Raw genomic sequence first — 20171 nt, 5'->3', positions numbered from 1 at the left:
TCAAAGGCAGCTTTAAGCACTACACCAGGGTCACTCTGAGTGGCTGAGCCAGGGTGGGGACAAAGGGTGGGGTTGTGACGTGCTGTGCCACCTGTGACATCTCAGGGACGTGTCACAATGGGGGCAGCTGTAAAAGGCCCCAGCAGGTAAGGCTGGCCCTGCATTGCTCCGGAAAGCGGTGAGTGCGCACGTGCTGGGGAGGCTGGGCTGGGGACGAGGGCCGGGCCAGAAACGCTGCACCCGGGGCTGGGCTCTCCCCCTGCGTGCAAGGACAGCCCCTCCTGGGACAGCCTTGGGCAGGCCACGGTGCTGCTGCTGCTGCTGCTGCTGCCGCCGCTGCTGGGGCAGCGGGACAGGCCTTGCGCCCTGCAGCTGTCTGGGGCCCCGTCCTTCCTCCCCCAGATCCCTGGGCGTCCTGTCTTCTCTCCAGCAAGCAGCAGTTCCCTCTCCCCCCTCGTAGCCTCACGCAAGGTCTTCCTTCCATCCTCCTGCAGACCATGAATTCCGTAGTATTCCTTTTCGTGCTGGTGAAGACCCTCAGCCAGTTCCTGCAGCCTGTGGGTGATGTTTGGGATGAGGAAACACGTCTGCGCATGGAAGCGCGTGCAAAGCGCCTGGAGTGGGAGAGGATTCGGCTGGAGCAGGAGGTGGAGCAGCTCAGCCTGAAGCAGGTGCAGGTCTGGAAGCCCATGGCTGTTGCTGTGCTCCTGGTGCTTGTCTTGGTCCTGTGGCTCATCGGGTGGAAAAGCAGCCTGAGGAGAGAGGAGCCTGAGGAAGAAAACAGTGGTGCAAACGAAGAGCACGTCCGAAACGGGGATGCAAATGAAGGAGACGATGGTGGAAACGAAGAAGCCGATGCGAACCGGCAGGAAGACAACAACGTGCAGGAAGCCGGCCACGTTGCTGCAATCGAAGGAGGCATGGTCCCTGCAGATGAAGGCAGCGATGCTGGGAGTGAAGAGGAAGTTGGCGATGCTGCTTTAAACGAAGAAGATGACATTGTAAATGAAGTCATCAATGATATTGCAAATGCAGCAAACGACAATGACGCGGCAAACGGAGTCCAAGGAGAAGACAATGATTTTGACGATCATGTTGGAAGAATTCTAATGGAGCGCATACAGTGGCCTGTACAGGACCTGCAGAAAGGCTGTGAGTGGACAGCTGAGCTCATGGACAATTATATAGCTTACTTTTGGCTCATCTTGTCAAACAGTTTCTACCCAGTCCTGCCAAGAGCCATCGGGGTGGGCAGTGCCTTTGAAGGGTGGAGTCCCCGAGAGCAGGATGTTGTGTACCGTGTGCTCATCCCCATGACTCCTCCCCGAGGCCACAGCTTCCACCTGGAGCTGGACTCTGCAGGGGAGAGGCACGTGAGGAACTTCCGTGTCCGTGTGCAGCTGGAGTGCACCTGCTCGAGGGAGCAGCAGGAGGAGAACATGCTGTGCTTCCTGCACCACCCCGAGGAGGAGCTGAGGAGCAATCAGGATCCCAGCCTCCTGGACACCCTGTGCACCGACTCCTACCTCGACGTGCACAAAACGGCCCGCTGGTTCTACCAGCTGGTGAGAGCAGTCTGGCCAGCTTTGCCTCAGTCACACAGCTGGCATTTAAAGCTGCTGCCCTCCAGACGCTCCTGCCAGATCAAGGTGACCAATGGCACAGAAAGCTTCAGGATCGAGGTGCTGTTTGGGGTGCAGAGAGATGACTCACACATCTTTGTGAGCAGCCAGCCGAGAGAGGCCTACACCCCAAGCACAACCTGGCCTGAGACTTATGCTGTGGCAGAGACTGAGTTCTTCGAGCACATTGCCAGGCAGGCCCCCCCTGACAGTTTGCACCTCAAATGCCTGCAGTTCTTCGCCCGTCTGCAGCTGGGCTTCGGCTTTTCCACCTACACCACCAAGACCATCGTCATGCACCTGCTCAACGTCGAGCCCGTGTCATCGTGGCGCAGGAGAGATTTGCTGCTGCGGCTGGTGGATATCAGCGAGAGCCTGCGCCTGTGTGTGCAAGCAAAACGCCTCAACCACTTCATCGTGGGCAACTGGAGGCTTCCTGGGGACATCAGATTACCCCGAGATGTTCAAATGGACAAGAGAAACAACCTCTTCCATCACCTGGCACAGCAATCGGCCGCCCACAGGCAGGCCATCAGTGAGTACCAGGTGATGAGAAAGTGGTTCAAAAGAATCCTTCTCGGGCAACGCTGAATGAAGGAAGGGGAGCAGCCATGGCTATGAGCACAGAGCTGTGCTCCGGCTGCTCACACCCAGCAGTGGAGACCCACCTCCTAGGGCAAATTTGGTGCTTTAAGGGGAAGAGGATGCGGGCAAAGGCTCTGGTGAAGGCCCCCACGGCCTCTCCTGCCGCCTCAGCAGGTGGAGGGCCATGGGAGGATTTATTCTACCTCCTTGTGTCAGATCATTTTCCAAAAGAAGGCACCCAGATCTGCACAAAGCCCCGCTCATGTGTGAACTCTTCCACTCCTAAAAGCGCACATGAAGAGAGCGCACGCCATGCATGCAAGAACAAAGTCACCAAACCCCACCTGCAACATGCAGCTGTTCCTGGCCTTTGAGAAGAGCCCAAAATGGGAGCACGAAAGGAGGAGCAATGTGGGACAGAAAAGGAAAGAAGAAAGACGGCAAAAAAACCCAAGAGGAAAACCCAGGGCTGCATGCCTGGGATTATTCCATGGGTGGACTTTGTCCTTGTCTCCGGAAGGGAGACCTTTAGGTCAGCACTGCACCAAGCGTGTTGGAGCTGACCTGAAATTTTGTTTATTGTAAGAATGTTGATTTTTTGTTTCATGGAGAGACATATATATATATTTATATATATATATATATATTATTTTTTTTGTATATAGAAATTATAAACTATAAAGTTTTTCGATTAATATATTGAATAGTAAAATACAATAAAAATACTAATACAAAAATATCAGGAGACTAAGTATGTAATTATTATGTAACGATTAAAAGCAATTCCAAACAGTTGTTTATGTAATGATGCCATATGGACGTGGCGTTTGGGGACCTGGCTGATGGGTGCAGTAGGCAGCGTTAAGTTTGAGGTTGAACTGGGTGATCTTCAGGGTCTTTTTCTCTCCCCCTATTTACACACACAGATTGACATAGAATCACAAGGTTGGAAGACACCTTCAAGGGCATTGAGTCCAGCCAATGCCCTAACACCTCAACTAAACCATGGCACTGAGTGCCACGTCCAGTCTTCTTTTAAACACATCTAGGGATGGTGACTCCACCACCACCACCACCACAAGGAGACCATTCCAATACTTCATCACCCTCTCTGTTATAAACTTTTTCTAATGTCCAGGCTATATTTCCCTTGGCACAGGTTATGTCTGTGTCTTCTTGTTTTGTCAGTTGCTGCCTTGTGAAAGAGACCAACCCCACCTGACCACAGCCACCTTTCCGGGTGTTGTAGAGAGTGACAAGGTCACCTCTGAGTCTCCTTTTCTCCAGGCTGAACAACCCCAGCTCCCTCAGCCGTTCCTCACAGGGTTTGTGTTCCAAGCCCCTCACCAGCCTCATTGCCTCCTCTGGATGGGCTCAAGTGTCTCAGTGTCCTTCCCAAACTGAGGGGCCAGAGCTGGACACAGCACACAAAGTGTGGCCTCACCAGTGCTGAGAACCTCCCAGCTCCAAGAGCTTCCACAGACTCAACTCCTTGGCAGGTTCCTGCTCTTGTTGGCTGAGGACCATCGGGGAGAGGAAAAAGACATGTTCCAATCCTCCGCCAGCCATTGTCACTATGGAAATGAGCGGGGTCATTGTTCCCGCGCCCGTTGGGGCTCCTAAAATGTAATTTTAGCAGCAAAGTGCGCAGCCTGTGTGTGAAAGCAGGCTGGTGGTGAGGCTCTTTATCCGGAGCGTGGCTTTTTTCTTTGCCGTATTTTTCCTTCTTTGTGTTTCCCTTGGAAAAGGCATCCAAAGACAAATGTTAACCGTGGCTGATTACAATTATATTGTTGGGGGAGGTAGCAATTTACGGGCAAATATCAAATCGTGGAAGAAAGGCTGGTAATAATAGGGTGAGGACAAACTGTTCTTTAATTGTCCTGCAAGTTGTTTTATATCTTTGTCATGCAGAAACTGGAACTTTTAGGGTGCCAGTGACAAAGTACTTTGCTGTAATGTGGTAGGGCAGGCTCACAGCAGCCTTTATCTTACTGAATAACTACCACCATTTCAAAGGCTGGGATTACAGGCACACTTTATGTTGAAAAGGGGAATTTACATGTTTCTTCTGTAAGCAGAAATCTATTAATTCGTGAGATTTGCCTCCCCTTTCTTCATCAGCTCTGACCCAGGGGTCAGATCAAGAGAGGAAGGACGTGCAAACTTCCTTTTTTTGTTGTTGTTTTTTAGAGACAGGTAAGATATTATTTGGCCATTTTCACCCACAGTCTGGAAGCTAGGAGTTGTCCAAACTCAAGTTAGATTCACCTCACCACAGAGTGAACCTCCAGGCTTTCTCAAAGCTTTGAGTATGTGCTCAATAGCAATTAAAAAAAAAAAAAAAAAAAAAAAAAAAAAAAAAAGTATTACTTAGAAAAAAAACAAACCACTGGGGCAAATGGAAAGCATTTGAAAGACGGCCTCGTGCTACAGAGTGATTTATTTCTAAAATAATCCCTGGAACTTGTGGCACGAGAGCATACTCTAGTGGCAACCGAGCAAAGAAAGTGCTCTGGTTTGTGCAGTGTCTTGATGATAAGACACCTCCTACCTTTCTTCGAGAGGCTTTTTCTCTCCTATCTCCTCCAGCTCCATGCTCTGTGCTCAGCCCGGCAGGAAATACCCAAGGCAGGCAGAGAAAATAAACAGGAACTGCTAAAAGTAATTTTAAAAACACACCTTGGGAATATATGTCCCCAAAATGACTGTGTACTTAGAGAGTTGTCTTTTTACCAGGCTCTGTTGCAGATTTTCTCCTGAGAGACACAGTTTAGAGGAGGCAGGAGATAGGAAAAGGGAGAATAATACTTAAAGCAAATTCTATTCACCCATGGCAGTGTCATTACAAACTTGAATGAGCACAGTTATTGCAAATAAATAAAAACAATAGACCAGAACCAGTTTTACATAAGAAAATACTGAAATACCGTTCAATTAGTCCTAAGCTTTAGTTAAACCTTTTCTTTTGCCCATCAGGTGATAAGGTTAATACAGAAAGCACTCAACTGCTGTACTCGTGTAACAACAGTCAGCACCCATTTAATGAACTTACACGTACACACATTTAGCAAAGCTTCAATATAGTCAGTGCTGGGCTGGCGTGGAATTCTAATGGCAAAGTAGCCAGCCTGGGCTTCATTCTAAACAATATCCCTGTGCAAGGAGAGCAGGTCCTCGTGGGGACCACCAACAATACAAATAAGCACAGCTCTTACATTTAAACAAGAAGTTTGGCAGAATTTCCACTGACGATGTATGGCTGCCCACAAAGCACGAGAGAGGGGGTTATGCTGCTTTTATTTGTTCTTAAGTTGCTTGAATAAGCTGGTTTTTCATGACTTGCATGTTGAGGGGGGCAAGGCCAGGGTCCCATATCCCAGTTACAGTAACATGGCTGCAGTGGACATGGTGCAGAGGGAGTTTCCAAGGGGAATAAAGTGGAATAAAAGCATACCCGGTCCAGGGAGCATCCTGTTGTCCCTGGACATGGGATTGTCTCTGCCCTATCCTGCAAAACCACATTTTCAAGGGACATCCAGCCATCAAGGATACGCTTAGGTGTGGCTGGTCACCCAAAGCACCTGGGAAACCTCTGTCCTGGTTCCTTGTGTTCTCCCTGGACATCCAAGGGACCCAGATTTACACACTGCACATCCACCAGGAAACCCCCAGTGCCTTGTTAACGCCTCAAAATTCAAAAAGGTAAAGATCTCCCAAGTGAGAGGTCTGGGAGAAGACAGAGGCTCAGTTCCATAGGAAAACAGACTTGGTTCTGCTGCTGTCAGGACAGCTTGTTCTTTGTTTCAAAGCTCAGCTTAGTTTTATCCCCCAAACAGGAAAACGGACTGTTTTCTCCACATTTCTTGTTTCAATTTTTAATTTTAATTTCTCCATTTCTTGTTTCCCACAGTTTTGCACCTTTGTCAGAAAGGCTTTATTGACTTGTTGAAGACTCCAGTCTCTTCCTGCACCAGTCTCAGTGGCCTCCCAGCTGATTTTCTATCACACTGAGCAATCACAGATCCCATTTGCTCAGTAGGTTTTTCCCAGAACTCTGACAGTCATGTCTGTTTTCATACCTTGATTTCCTTGAACTAATATGATTTATTTATCCCCATGCCTTATTGGCAGACTCAGGTTTGATCTCTGACCTGCACAGTGACTCCACCACCACCTCCCAGACCATCTTCTCTGGCTGCTGCACCACACTGTTCCCTTCATCCCTGGGATGCTCCATTACTCCCTGAAAAGTGTTTGGGAAAAGGGAACATTCTTTATTAATTTACACCTTTTCATCTTTCCTTTAATTACAGGTGTAAGACATCAATTTCTAGCCCATACCCTGGTGGCCAAACTCACAGCCTGGCCCAAGAAACACCCACACACAGCATGTGGCTGAAAACCTGTACCAGCAGTTCAGGGACCTCCAGGGTTTAAAACTCTGATTTATTCACCTGTGCTCACAGGTCCAGAAAAACTCACTGAGGAGCTCATTTAGGTAAGAAATTTTTTAATTCCATCAGTCCTCTCTGTTTAATTCCCATTTCTTTAAGCTTCTATCAGAATTGTGTCAACTGAGGGTCATGCCCAGGGAATTTGCACAAAAGATGTCAAGTAAAATTCCTCCAAAATTGTTCTCTGTACCTGGTTTAACCTGTGTTTTCCTACCTGGCCCCACCATATCTTTGTTGTGTTCCTCCACTGAACAAATCCTTGGTGCTGCTACTCATGGTCCAGCTACACCAAGTTGTCTTTTATTCCAGTTGGAAATTGATAAGGCTCCAGAGTCAGTTCCAAAACGTGTGTCCTCCCACACGGTTTTTGTATTAATCTCAACCTGGTAAGATTGTGATAGCAACCTTTTCTCCTCCCCCTGTTCTGCATAGATGGGGTTACAGACAAGGACTGTGTTGATATGTGGCCAAAATGAACTTGTGCAGATGCTGAGCAGCAGGTAGTATTGGAATAGAGGAGATATGGTGGATTTGCCCCATCCCTGGAAGTGTCCAAGGCCAGCTTGGACAGGGCTTGGAGAAACATGGGATAGTGGAAGGTGTCCCTACCCATGGCAGGAGTGGAATGAGGTGAACTTTAAGGTCCCTTCTGACCCAAACCATTCTGGGATTTCATGATTCCCATTTCCTTGTATCCAAGCAGCCCTGCTGATGGCCCTCTAACCTCTGTTAAAGGTATGCCAGCATGCAGGGTGTGCCATTTTGTGGATAGTTCACATTACCTGGAGAGCTCCAATGTAATAAATCCAAGTTTTGGAGGGGAGAGTTGAGAGGTTAACCCATGGGTGGGATTTTGAGTTAGGCTGGGTGGGTTGGTTTGCTTTTCCCAGGCTGGTCTCTGGCTCAGCTCCCTTAGCTCCTGTCGCAGGAGTGACAGTTCCAGAGCTGGTGTTTTTATTAGGAGCAGAACACGATATTCTTCTCTTACACTCGCAGTAATGGCTGAATCATTTAAGCATAAACCTCACAAAAAATTCAGGCTGGGACAGTGGGATTCTCCATAGCTTCAAAAAACAAGCCAAACCTCAGGCACGCTTCCTTCAGCATGCTGCTGGCTGACAGGAGCACATCTCAGCTCAGCAGCATCCCTGGAGTTCAGGTGGAATTTTCCCCTCCACACATCCAGGCAAAACTCCTGAACGTGCTCCATCACGTTGTTTCGAGGTCTGCACAGGTCTCCTTAGAGGTCAAGAAGCACAAAACCAGAATCAAGATACTTTGGCTCCATTTCCTGTGGAAGGCAGGGCAAGGAAACAGATTAAATGGATTACATTAAATCCAGATTAAATCCTGGCATATTCCCAGACCTGGCTTGCCCATTCACATCACCAGTTGCTCAGCACCCATGTGGCCAGAGCACTCCATGAAAAGTCCATGCCCAAAGCCGTCGCCTTGTGGGAGGTGTTGTGGGAAGGACCCCAAAATCTTCATGGAATGGTTTGGATTGCAAGAAACCTTAAAGCCCATCTCATTCCATTCCCTGCCATGGGCAGAGACACCTCCCAGTAGCCCAAGTTTCTCCAAATCCCATTCTATAAAGAGACAGATCTTCCAGTCTGGTACTGCCCAATCATGGATTTGAGGTAAAATGAGCCTTCCCTGAGCATCTTTTTAACACCAAATCCTGACAATCACAAGAAAATAACATTTAACATAAAGCCAAGGGCAGCTTCTATAGGACAGTAACTGAAGTTGCCGCAGCTTGTAATTTAGGAGTCCCAGACTTCTCCTCCTCTGCTTTCTGCCATCTGGGATTTTCAGGCTCCTCTCAAGCCACAATGAGAAAAATGCATCTCATTTTTCAAAGGCCAGAACTGCTGGTGCAGAAAATAGCAAAGTGCAAGGGGCTGAGCTCTGCTTCTGCCTCTGCTGGGATAAATCCAGCTTCCCTCACTGCCTTCAGCTGATTTACTCCCCTTTTGGTGTAACCCAGAGCAGAATTTGCCTCTTGATGTTTTTCCATGGCATTAAGGCCTTTAAGGAAAATCCTACAAAAAGATTTAGGCGCAAACAAAATCTCCTGCTTTCCACAAATCTGCCTGAACTTACACAGCGAAGGGAAGCGCAGGGGAGCTGAAGCCTCTTGCAGGGGACAGGGAACTCTCCAGCAGGGTCAGCTGTGCATATATTTACACATGATATTAGCAAGAAAAAAGGCAAAATGGATGCATGGTGGCCCAAGGTGGTCCAAATATTCCGTGCTATCATCCTTGCTGGGGTCAAAGGCCTTGTGGGTTGGGGCCTTGATAAGCCTGGTGAGCTAACAAGCGACAGCTTAATCAGCACAGATAATTCTTCTGCAATTGGGTTGGCAATTGCAGCCTTTTTTCCTGTTTTCTAGGAACCTTGTGGGTTTTTTCATTCATAAATATGAGATAATGCTATACAACTTGACCTTCCCAAACAAAGCTTTTGCAGAATAATATCCACTGGTATTCACAAATATCAGTTTTTCTGGGCTGGGTTTTTATTCACTGTAGCTGAGCAGCTAGAAAGAGCACCACAGAAATGAAGAAAAACCTTTAAAATTCATTTGATTTCTCTACACGTGGATGAAATCCATTGGGTGCTGAGCTCAAGGAGTCGCTCCTGTTATTCCCTGGGGGACACCAAGCATGAAGATATCCGTGGAGTCTCATCTCTTATTGTGTTGGTTTTGCAAGGAAGTGATTTTTTCCCAAGGAAGTTATAGCAAACCAATCAGTGACTAGGTATGAATATTGACATACCCAGAAATGACCCAGCTTTGCAGTGCTTTTGGGGAAGGAAGTTTTCAACCTAAACACCACGAGCTCTGTGTAACTCATCCTTTCACCTGGCACTTTTTACCCCTCTGCTGGCCAAAACCACACCTTGTGAGAGGCTGCCAAGAGGGGCCTCCTGAAACAGCTGTTGTGTCTGGAAGCTGGAGACAAGGAGGCTCTGCTCGGACACCCCCTCGGAGTTAGAAAAGGCTGTGGCAGAGCAGGGGGAAGGCAGGACAGTCTGCGGACCCCAGGGTGGCCGCCTTGAACCGCTGTGTTCCCCCAGACAAAATGTGTCACCAGTCCAGATTGGAGGGTGGGGGATATCCTGTCTCCCACCTCCTTTGGCTCACTTGAAGTTTGCCCCGACTGGAATTAAACTAAAGAGTCAGGATGGTGAGTTGCCAAATTCCCTCGGTGGTGGTCAAACAGGAGCTGCTGCCCATCCCCGCCCCTCGCTCGTTTGTTTGTGCCTGTAATCACTGGATTTCCCAGCTGGTCTCCCAGCCCAGGACCTGCTTAACTCCAGTGAGCAAACAGGAATAGGGGAATTTGGTCCAAGCAGGCAGGTGCAGTGGCTGGATAGCTTGTGGATTTCCCTTCTGCCACCAAACAACAGTTACTGCACATATGTTGAGAAGATAAAGCCTCGTTTGCTGTCGGAGGGGGAAGAGCTGGAGGCTCCCTGCAATTCCTGCTGTCCAAGAGATGTGAAAGGAGTGTGTGTGTGTGAAAATAAGGGAGGATGCTCTCCCAGCAGCTGAGGAATGAAAGCTGAAGCATTTTGAGCTCAAATCCTTGCCAACAGGAAATAGCAGTCGTGGAGTTATGTCTGCATCCAGCACTGATGGGAGCATTAGGCTCAGGTTAGGCTTCCCAAGGAGGATTCTTAAAACATAGGCCAGGTCTAAAATTTGCTGTGAACCCAGTAGGGGTGCAAAAAACCCCTCTGTAATTCCATTGAGCAATCTACAGCTTAGCAGAGAGGACGGTGGGCAGTAACGTGGCTGTGGGCTGTGAGTTCCCCCTGAGGAGAAGATTTCTGACTCTGGAAGGATGGTTAATTGAGCAGACGAAGCTGAAGTGCTAAAAGCTGCAATTAGACAAACTACACCTAGAAGTGAGGTTCTGAGTGAAGGGAATTAAACACTGCAGAAATCTGACTAGTCCACTCTTCTGCATGGTGATGACCACACACACTATATTCTCCTCTTGGTGTTTCCTATTTCTTTTCCAGCTCCCTTTTGTCTTTTCCAGGGGATACAGGGAACATCAGAGTTTGAGAGGACTTAAATGTCCCTCAAACCATGAGTGAAGACAGAGAGAAAGGATCCAGTCTGGCAGGGTTCAGTGTTCACCCACCAGGATATCCCAATTCCTAATGAGGAAGACTTGGCTTTCCCCTAAACCATTTACTCTAGGCATAAACATTCTTTCCCTGTCCATGCAATTCCCATAAATTCTCCGTAAATTTCTTCCCCTGTCCCATGCAATGTTTCCAAGGGTCTAAGACAGGCAGAGAGGTCCAGCCTCACATACAGATGACTGTACATAAAACCAGTGCCACCAGTGCCTCTGGCCTTATTCCACCCCCTAAAGCAGCACCCACTCCTGAAGTCCACAGAGGTCCAGGAGGCCAAGGCTGAGAGGAGAGCAAGACCTCCTGTTCCTAACAGCCTCTAATCCCTGCCCTCCATAATCAGTTTTAAAATGGCCATCAAATCTTCCCTCTGCCTCTAATTGAAAAAGTGATGTCAGCAGTAATCTGCTGCCCCAATTTATCCCCATATATTTGGGGAGGTTTTTGGCTAATGCATTGTTTCATAAACATATGTTTTAGCCCAGCCATGTGTGCACACACACAAAGAGAAAGCTCTGAACACACTGCACCAGTTATGGATCCTAATGCCTTAAATATTACTTTTAATACTAATGTCAGATTATTAAAAACATAATCCATTCTCCTGATTGGACCTAATGTAAGCAGGAGGATAAGAGGACTTCTATCCATGCATTAACACATTTCATGTGGTGTAAAGCCACTTTCTTCCTCTTAAAACATAAGGTCAGGAACTAATAGAATCTGTACTTGAAGTGGGTTTTTAAAACATATTACACAGAAAGTTTAGTGAAAGTTAATCTGTCGATAAGTGTCGGCTGGAGCCGTATGGGTAAACAAGAAATAAATGTAATTCACATGCATTTTTTTTCCCTGTTAAAAACCTAGCTGTGCACTTTAAAACATTTATGTTTAAATAGAGCAGAGACCAGCACTAAGAAGCACTCAGCCCAAAGCAGCTTTATATAAATGTATTGCAAGGGACTAAAATAAAGTAAGCTACCCAAATCTCCCAAAGATAAAGGGAGAAGGGCTCTGACCCCATGTGAATTCTCCCCTCATCCCATCCCTGTGCTGTTCCTGGGCTTCATTCCCTGTTCTTGTGCACCTCTCTGTGGCAGCATTCCCCATCCTCCCAGATCTGCTCCGTGCCTGGCCAGTGCTGGGGCTCAGGGGTAGCTTGGCAGTGGTGGGGCAGGGTTCCTGGCACCCTGGTCCCCACCAGCGGGTCTGTCACCTCTCCATGGTGCCCAGCCTCTGCCAGCTCCTCCCTGACAACTGCAGGACCTCCTCAGCCACAAATTCCCACTGTGGAGGGTTTTTTTCCAGACCAACCCTCTTTGCCCATTTCTTTTGCCCAGACTCTGGAGAGGAATTTGGAAGGCCTAAGCCAGGTGCTGAAGCAAAGACAATATCGACAAAAGGGCTGATTTTTGCCCCCAAATTTGGCCATGCCATCATTTTTAATCAGCCTCAGCTTCCCAGTGCTAGTGGAGGCCAGGCAGCTGACCCTGCTGCACTTCATTTATTGCTTTTTTGGCAGCTTGAGGGCTGGCAGGTGGTTTGGGAAGAAGATTTTGGAGCACTGGTGATGCCCTCCCCAGGGAAAGCACTCAGCCAGCTGACCAGCTCTGCCTCCTCCTTGCTCCAACAGCACATCTGGGCTGCTCCACCAGCAGCTTTACGCAGGAACCCTTTGGTTCCCCTAAAATGGATCCAAGAGTCGCTGCAGGGGGTGCTGGCTGCCAGGGGAGGGAGACAAGAAGGCAGCAGGAGAAGTGGGAGGCAGAAGCTTGTGCTGGCAGACGCCAGGACTTGGCCCTTGTGCTCCCAGCCACATGCCAGAGATTTAAGCTTCATGAGCAGGCTCCAGCCACCAGAAAGAGATTGATGACATATGGATTTCGTACATCCAGCAAATGGGAGGAAAGCTCTCTACGGCTGCATGGGATTAGCACAATTTCCATGCCATTCCTAATAGTCAGGGTCATGCAGGAGGGATGGATTGCTGAGGGGACAGGGAGTGATGGTGTTCAAACCTTTGCACCATCACTGCTGGTGCCTTGAGAAGGCTGACCTGGAACAGAGACTGGACAGAGCTAGAGAATAAAGTAGATATTTATTGAAAGGCCTCCAGGATACACCTTGGGCAGGACAGGGCCTGACTAGCACTACACCCAAGGTGGACCCAAAATGGTCACAAAATCGCTGACCAGTCATGAGATCTCACATTTTTATAAGTTTTAGTCCATTTGCATATTAGGGTTTTATGTCCAATTACAGTTGCAGATTGTGAGGTATCATCCTTCTTGTTCCTCCCTTCAGTCCACCCTTGTCTGTGCTTTTGGGCCTGAAAGCTGTCCTTGGTCTTCATCAGGAAAAGGATTTGTTTTGTCTCCCTACTCTGTGAAGAGAGCTGACTGACACTTAATATGAGGCTCAGAACTGCACCCCTGGGCAGGACAGAGTCTGAAAAACGTGAAAGCTAAAGCTTAAGGCATCCCTGCAGGTCACTCCTGGTCATCCTTATGTCAGTGGCTTTGGAGAGTGTTGGCACCATCCAAGACCCAGGCAGGAGGTGCAGGGAGAGTAGCAGGAAAGCCATAGGGATGGGCACCTGGAAGGAATTCAGGTTCCAGTGGGTCCAGACCCTGCCTAGAGTAAAACCAAGCAATTCCCCTCCTTCCCTGTCTTTCCATAGGCAAACATTGTGATTTGTCTTTCAGGCAGGTGGCTGGAGGGTGGCACAGGGCCCTGTCTATGTGGAGTGGTTGTGTAGCCTCTTCTCCAGTGCCAAAATGATGGTGGTGCTTTGTGGGAAAAGGCAAAGTGGAATGAAGGTCCCAAAGGGGATGAAGGCCCACCCAGTCTGGCACAGCCTCCTTCGTTCAGGGCTTAAATCTGCTGTGCAAAGCCTAGAGAAGAAAGAGTGGAGAAGGGGGTGGATAGATCAGAATAAGGGCCGAAAGTTTGGTTTTCCTGCCCTTTGAGGGAAAGGTAAAACAAAATGATTGTCCTATCCCTGAAAAAGTTCCAGGCCAGGTGAGACACAGCTTGGAGCAACCTGGGATAGTGGAAGGTGTCCCTATCCATGCCAGGAGGTGGAACTGGATGATCTTTAAAGTCCCTTCCAGCCCAAACCATTCTGGAATGCTGTGACTCTGTGATTTGGCATTTCCCACCCTGTCATACAGTTTAGGAAGCCCTTCCTGGCATGGACATAAGTTGTGATGCTGCTTTCAACACAGTAACCTCGAGCTGCTGCAAGTCCTCTGGCCAATTACTCCAGCACCACAAAAATCAAACAACAAAGCCTTTCACTCAAGAGGCAGTTTTCAGAATGAAAAAACCCTTTTGCCTTCAAATATCTTCAGGACATTACCTGAGCAAACATCATGCACCACTCCATGAGCAAAGTCACCAAAGAAGGAAGAGAAAAAAATTAAAAAGAAAATCTAGGATGCTGAGTAATGAGCCCCAGACATTGTGCTGCCATGTTATTTTTGGGAAAACAATAGGAAAATGCTTTGAAATAAATGAAAATTAGTTTGTGAGCCTGATGGTTTTGGAGGCGGAAACTGCTATCTAAACCCTTTATGTGGCTTGAGTGTTTAGCAGAAGCTGAGCATGCCTCAGGGGATCAAAAATCCCTACAAACAGGAATTCCTTGGCCATCTCTAAGGCTCTGATTTTGTCATGGTAGCCACGGGAGCCATGCATTTAAATTAACTCCATGAAATCTTGCAAATGGATGGAGAAATACCTCTAATTCAGCAGGTTCTTTCTTTTGCTTCCAAAAGATGGTGTTTTGCCACTGACAGCAATTCAAATCAGAGGAGATATTACTCAGCAGGGAATTATCTTCTATAGCTGTGCCTGTGTCTAAGACATGGAGGCCAATGGGAATGTGGAAGCAGTGAGGGAATGTGACGAAGGTCAGGACGAGATGTGGAAAATCTGATCAAGAGCTGGCCTGGGGCAGAGCAGCCTTGCAGATCCATGAGAGTGCTGGCTCTGGGCACCAATTAAAGAGGAAGCAGAAATCATAGCTAACTAAGAGGCAGCTGCTCTGGCACAGCCAGCTGGGCGGTGTCCCTGGTCACACTGCTGAGAGCTTTTCTGCACTGGAAAATTTACTGTGTTTGGTCACATTCAGGGACTTCAGGGGTGCAAATTCCAATTAAGTACTTGGCACATGTAGAACCTCAGTGCCACTGAAGCCATGGCATTCCCACTGTGGCCACTGCCCTCCAAGATGCTACCATCAGTGCCCTGGTGGCATGGTGGTGGCTGTGACCTCATGAATGGCAGCTCGAGCTCAGGGTCACACCTCCACCAGCTCCTTAGCAGGGTAAAGTATCATCTCCTCCTGCTGTTAGTGCGAGATGGAGTTGTCTGTCTGAGAGAAAGTGGCCCAGGCAGCTGTTCAGGAGAGATATTTTACTATTTAAAAGCACCTTTAAGCCAAGTTCCTCATTTGGTATCAGTCCAGGAAGTTTTCCCCATCCTCTAATCTCCATGATTAAGCTAGAGGTTAATACTCTGAATACATAGACACATCATCTGCTGGGAACTCCCTTCTTCTTTATATTTAAGTGTTCCTTAAGCAGTGTCACCAGCATGGCAAGCACTTGTGGATTGCATGTGCAGCTTTCCTGCCTTTTGTCAACATGTCAACACCACAGCCTCTATGTCCCCTGACCCTTCAGGAAGATGTTATCGTGGCAGAGTGACAAGAAAAGAAGCAAAGACCTTCCCATGAGTGGAGTCACTTTTAGGAGGCTGTCAGGTGAGGCAGAAGGTGGACATGGCATGAAGGAGTGGTCTGTGTGACCATCACACACCCAGAATTATGGCAGCACCTTTGCACGTGGCACAAGGAAAGTGGGCAGCTCATTTATCCAGGTTGGGAGCAGCACCCTGGACAACACAGGGAGAAGAGGCTAAAAATCACCTGGAAACACGGGCAGCTGAAGTTGAAAACATTAACAAATTTGGCAATGTCTCCTCTGTTGGGCAGATCAGTGAGTATTGAAACAAAATGGGGCCAGCAGCTAATTACATGGAAATATTTCTATTTGCACATTTTACTGCAAGGCAAAGCAGAGAGTATAGCTAATGTATCTCCACCACTGACAGGAATATTAAGTTTTCTGTCATTTTGCTACCACGACTACCTTTCTCAGCATGTATTCTGTCCTAGTTCCTATTAAGGTGAGAGCAGAATCAAACTCATTAATTGTCTGCATTTTAGATATGATAAGAATTTAGTGGTTGGTGTTAATTAAACTACAAAACAACTCCTCTTGCTGCGGTGTGCATTCCAAGTTGGAGCAATTAATTCACTCACTTAAACTGATCAAGATTTAATTACCATCACTCTGTGCAATTACTCCATAATTAAAGTAATTTGGTTCATTCCACTCGCTGACAGTGTCATTGAACAGCCATTCATGGTACCAAAAGAAGTGATAATTAACTTAAAGAACAGCTCAAGGCAGTTTTACACAGACTTTTTGTTATTCCTAAATATACCTATATGGGGGAAAGAGCCTATCACATACTACAGGTGCTTCCCTTGTAAAGGGGTTCGGATCTTTTGTGTTCTATTTTTTTCAGCAAATGCACTGTAACAAACCCAATTTTGGGGAAGGCCCTGTACCTGTTGCCAGATAACACAGCATTTTGTAAAGGCAAGCATGATAAAACCTGGATCCTTCCAGCTGTACAGGCATTCCGGCCTCCTCCTGGAGACTCCTCATTAAGAAAGGAAAAAAATCCTGCCATCCAGATGATACTGCCAGATCTTAGATCTTATTATCTTTTAACAGAGCAAGTCCCCAGTTGATGGGACCAATGGAAGGCAGAGAATTCTTGGGTTTTTTAATGATCAGTGTTCTGAGTCCCTGGGTTGTTGGCAGTCACTAAATTACAGAATTATTTGGGCTGGAATGGACCTTCAAGCTCATCTTGTTCCAACTCCCTGCCATGGGCAGGGACACCTTCCACTAGACCAGGCTGTTCCAAGTCCTGTCCAACCTTCCTGAACATTGCCAGGGATCTATAAATAAATATCTGGTCTAGGTGTTCATGGCACATTTATTCACAACCAAATTTTATGTTTATTTTATTCTGGAAAATTATTTTTCTGGTAGGATTATTCCTCAAGGTTTGGAAGTGAATATTGCTGCCTGTTTTCAGAAAGGCTGTTTGCACTCACAAGTACAAAGCTGCCACCAGAAAACTCTGTGCCGAGCCTTCTTCTAAGAGGCCAGGCTTATCGAACCAGTCTAATCTTTCCCTAGGAACTCTGTGAAATGCCCATGCCAAGCCCTCTGCAGGATGGGCAAAGAAAAGAGCCAGATACATCTATCTGTCCTTACTTTGGAACGATGGAGTGGCAGTGAGGACCCTCAACACATTGTCCACCCATTTCAGAGTCAAGCCTTCTCAGCCCACACCGAGAAATTCAAAACATGACCTGCCACCACCATTTGGACAAGAATATGCAATGTTTGTACTGGGTTTTTCCCCCCAGCCATAAAAGTGATCGTATTCTAGAAAATCATTTCAAACAAGTAGAAGCAGCACACTTGCCTTGATCTGATGGACAGCATTGACCTCAAACAAGGCAGGTTACAATGAGCATGAATTGGCCAGGGGAAAATGAGGGTTTGTAATTATCAGGACTGGTTGATTCTGATCAGAGGAAAACATGGAAGTTTAAGAAGAATGTAATGGGATTAAAACTGAAAAAAGGGGAAAATTAGATTAGATATAAAAAAAAAAAAATCTTGCTTGAGGGCAAAGGTGTTGAGGCCCTGGCACAGGGTGCCCACAGAAGGTATGGCTGCCCCTGGATCCCTGAAAGTGTTCCGGACCAGGTTGGACAGGATTTGGAGCAACCTAGGATAGTGGAAAGTGTCCCTGCCCCTGGAGGTGTTTGGAATAGAATGGTCTCTAGGGTTCCTTCCAACCCATCCCATTCTGTGACTCAGTGATTCTAAGGTAAAATTAAAACAAAATGGTTTAAGCAGGAAGTGAACAGCTCATAAAGGGGATTGTAGTCCCTGGCTCCATGTGGCAGCAGATCCTAGTGGTCCTGCACTCCTATGGCCCACTTTGGGGGTGGCAGGGACCCCACAACTCCTCTCTTGGTGCTCTTTCATCAGCCAGCAAATCCACAATCCTCAGCAATGCCAGAAAAGCTGAGCTATGCCATGAATTATTCCTCCACCTGCAGCATCCATAAATCAGAGCCTTTTGGTTGGGCTCCCAAATGCTTGTTAGTCTTCCGTGACTCAGCAGTGGCTAAGTTAATGTCAGCTCTACCCAGGGGAAAATCTTCAATATTTCTTTTTACTTAAAAAGAAAGAGGAAAAAAAGAAATCTCAAACATTATTTTTAAGCTCCTAAAAGAGCATTAGAAAAGAATGAAGGAGGGAAAAAAAAAAAGAGAGACTGTGTAAAGATTGCTTACCAGAGTTCTTTTACAATAGTCAGCCACACAACAGAAATAGGTGGACATTAATTCATGCTAACCTTGCACACCTAAATACCATTAATTCATCAAAACTAATAACATTTATTCCTTCAAAAATGAGATTAAAGACAGGCACCCCTTGCAGTCATAATCTGTGGCTGATGACACTAAAATGAAACCTCCAGTATACAAAGCTACCAGCAGAGCTTGCAGAATCTCATAAATTGCAGCTGGCAACACATAAATCCTCAGGACAATGTACATTATTTTCTGGGGAGCAGGCATTTGCATGCCAATTGCCAGGCAAAAAGCAAAGCTGTGAAACTTCTCCCCCAACCCAGGAGTTGTTGCCAGAGGTGCCAGTTGATGTCAGGTGATGCCACTCAGACCAGTGCTCACCTAAATCCACCAGGCTGGAGCAGAATTCAGGGCACACGTCCTGAAAAACACTTTTGCTTTAAGTTTGCAAACCCAGGGAGCAGAAACCTCTGAGCTGGAGGTGCCCAAGTCCTCTGGCAAGGCATTGCAAGGCTTTGGGTGCATAGTCAACCCTTGCTGAAGGATGCTGGAAGAGCTGGGAAAGGTCTTTAGCAGCACCTGCTGATGGCTCTGGTGGCTTTGCCGTGGATAAGGGCTCAGCTGTGCATTGGCTCCAGTAAGGAAGTTAAAAGCTCCCCTTTTGTTTTCACTGGGCTTGGTCATGGGAATGGCACCAAGCTGAGTCAGGGGAAGTTTAGACTGGGTATCAGGAAAAAGTTCTTCCTCCCAGAGGGTGACTGAGCACTGGAACAGGCTCCCCAGGGAATGGGCACAGCCCCAAGGCTGCCAGAGCTCCAGGAGTATTTGGACAAGGCTCTCAGGGATGCACAGGGTGGGGTTGTTGGGGTGTCTGTGCAAGGCCAGGAGTTGGGCTCAGTTATCACCCCTTCCAGCTCAGGATCTCCTATGAATGGATGGACTTTGGTGGTGGGAGAGCCTCTCATCTGCTCCTGAAACAACCTTCTGCTGATTTAGCTCATGTTTGAAGCGCAAATGTCTGATCTCAGTGCTGGGCTGAGCCCCACCAAGGTCCTACAGAGCTTGGGCTGCCAGTGTGACCTTGTTCCTGAGGGCTGCCACACTTCCTTCCCATCCTCCCTGTTGTACCCATTGCATTTTCCTTTCTCTTCCAGGCTCAGGTGAATGGTTTCACCAGCACCCAGCAGCATGGGCAGCTAACCCACAGCCTTTATCTCAGGGCTCCATTTCCCTGCCATCACTGCCTTGAAGGGACACATGTGACACACCAGGTGCTGGGCCCACAGCTGTGTGCCACCTCCAGCAGCACCTGCACTGCGTCAGGAGTTCCACTGACTCCAGGGCATTCACAAACCTACAAATCCAACAAAGTTCTGCCTTGCACTCGGAAGTCTCCAGTCTTCAGAGGGTGGTCAGGATGAGGGCGGGATCACCAGTCCTGCTGGCGGCCCCAGAGCCCCAGAGCTGATGGCAGGAGGCAGCAGGGCGCTGCTGTCCCAGCCAGCTTCCCTGGCAGCACTGCCCAGGGCTCCTGAAGGACGGCGGCTGGTCCCGCCGATCCATCCAGAACACCGGAGGTATTATTGCAGATTAAGCCCAGATTAAGCCCATTTAATTTTAACTCAGATTAAGCCCCTATTTAGAAGCTGGCCCTGTTTCCGATGCAGCTGGGCTGACCCCCCCAGGGGGCTGTGAATCACCGTGGAGGGGCGCTGGGTGGGACCTAACCTCTCCCCATCCTCCTGACACAGAGCACCTAAAGCTCGGAGAGTTACTAAAATAAGGCTTTGCTTGTGAACAGTCGTGTCAGAGCAGCATTTTGGGGTGGGGTTTAATATAGTTGTGGCTTCAGGAGGGACCCCG

General features: G+C 47.8%; 1 protein-coding gene across 1 annotated transcript; it reads left to right on the top strand.

Annotated features, from left to right (window-relative positions):
* Positions 1-497: 497 nt before the first annotated feature.
* LOC136363103 (inositol 1,4,5-trisphosphate receptor-interacting protein-like 1) lies at positions 498-2213 on the top strand. The gene has a single exon (XM_066322193.1). The coding sequence runs from the start codon at positions 498-500 to the stop codon at positions 2211-2213; it is 1716 nt and encodes a 571-aa protein (XP_066178290.1).
* Positions 2214-20171: the final 17958 nt, after the last annotated feature.

Source organism: Sylvia atricapilla, chromosome 6 (assembly GCF_009819655.1).
Source record: "Sylvia atricapilla isolate bSylAtr1 chromosome 6, bSylAtr1.pri, whole genome shotgun sequence".
Lineage (NCBI taxonomy): Eukaryota > Metazoa > Chordata > Aves > Passeriformes > Sylviidae > Sylvia > Sylvia atricapilla.
This window is presented reverse-complemented; position numbering and strand designations above follow the sequence as displayed.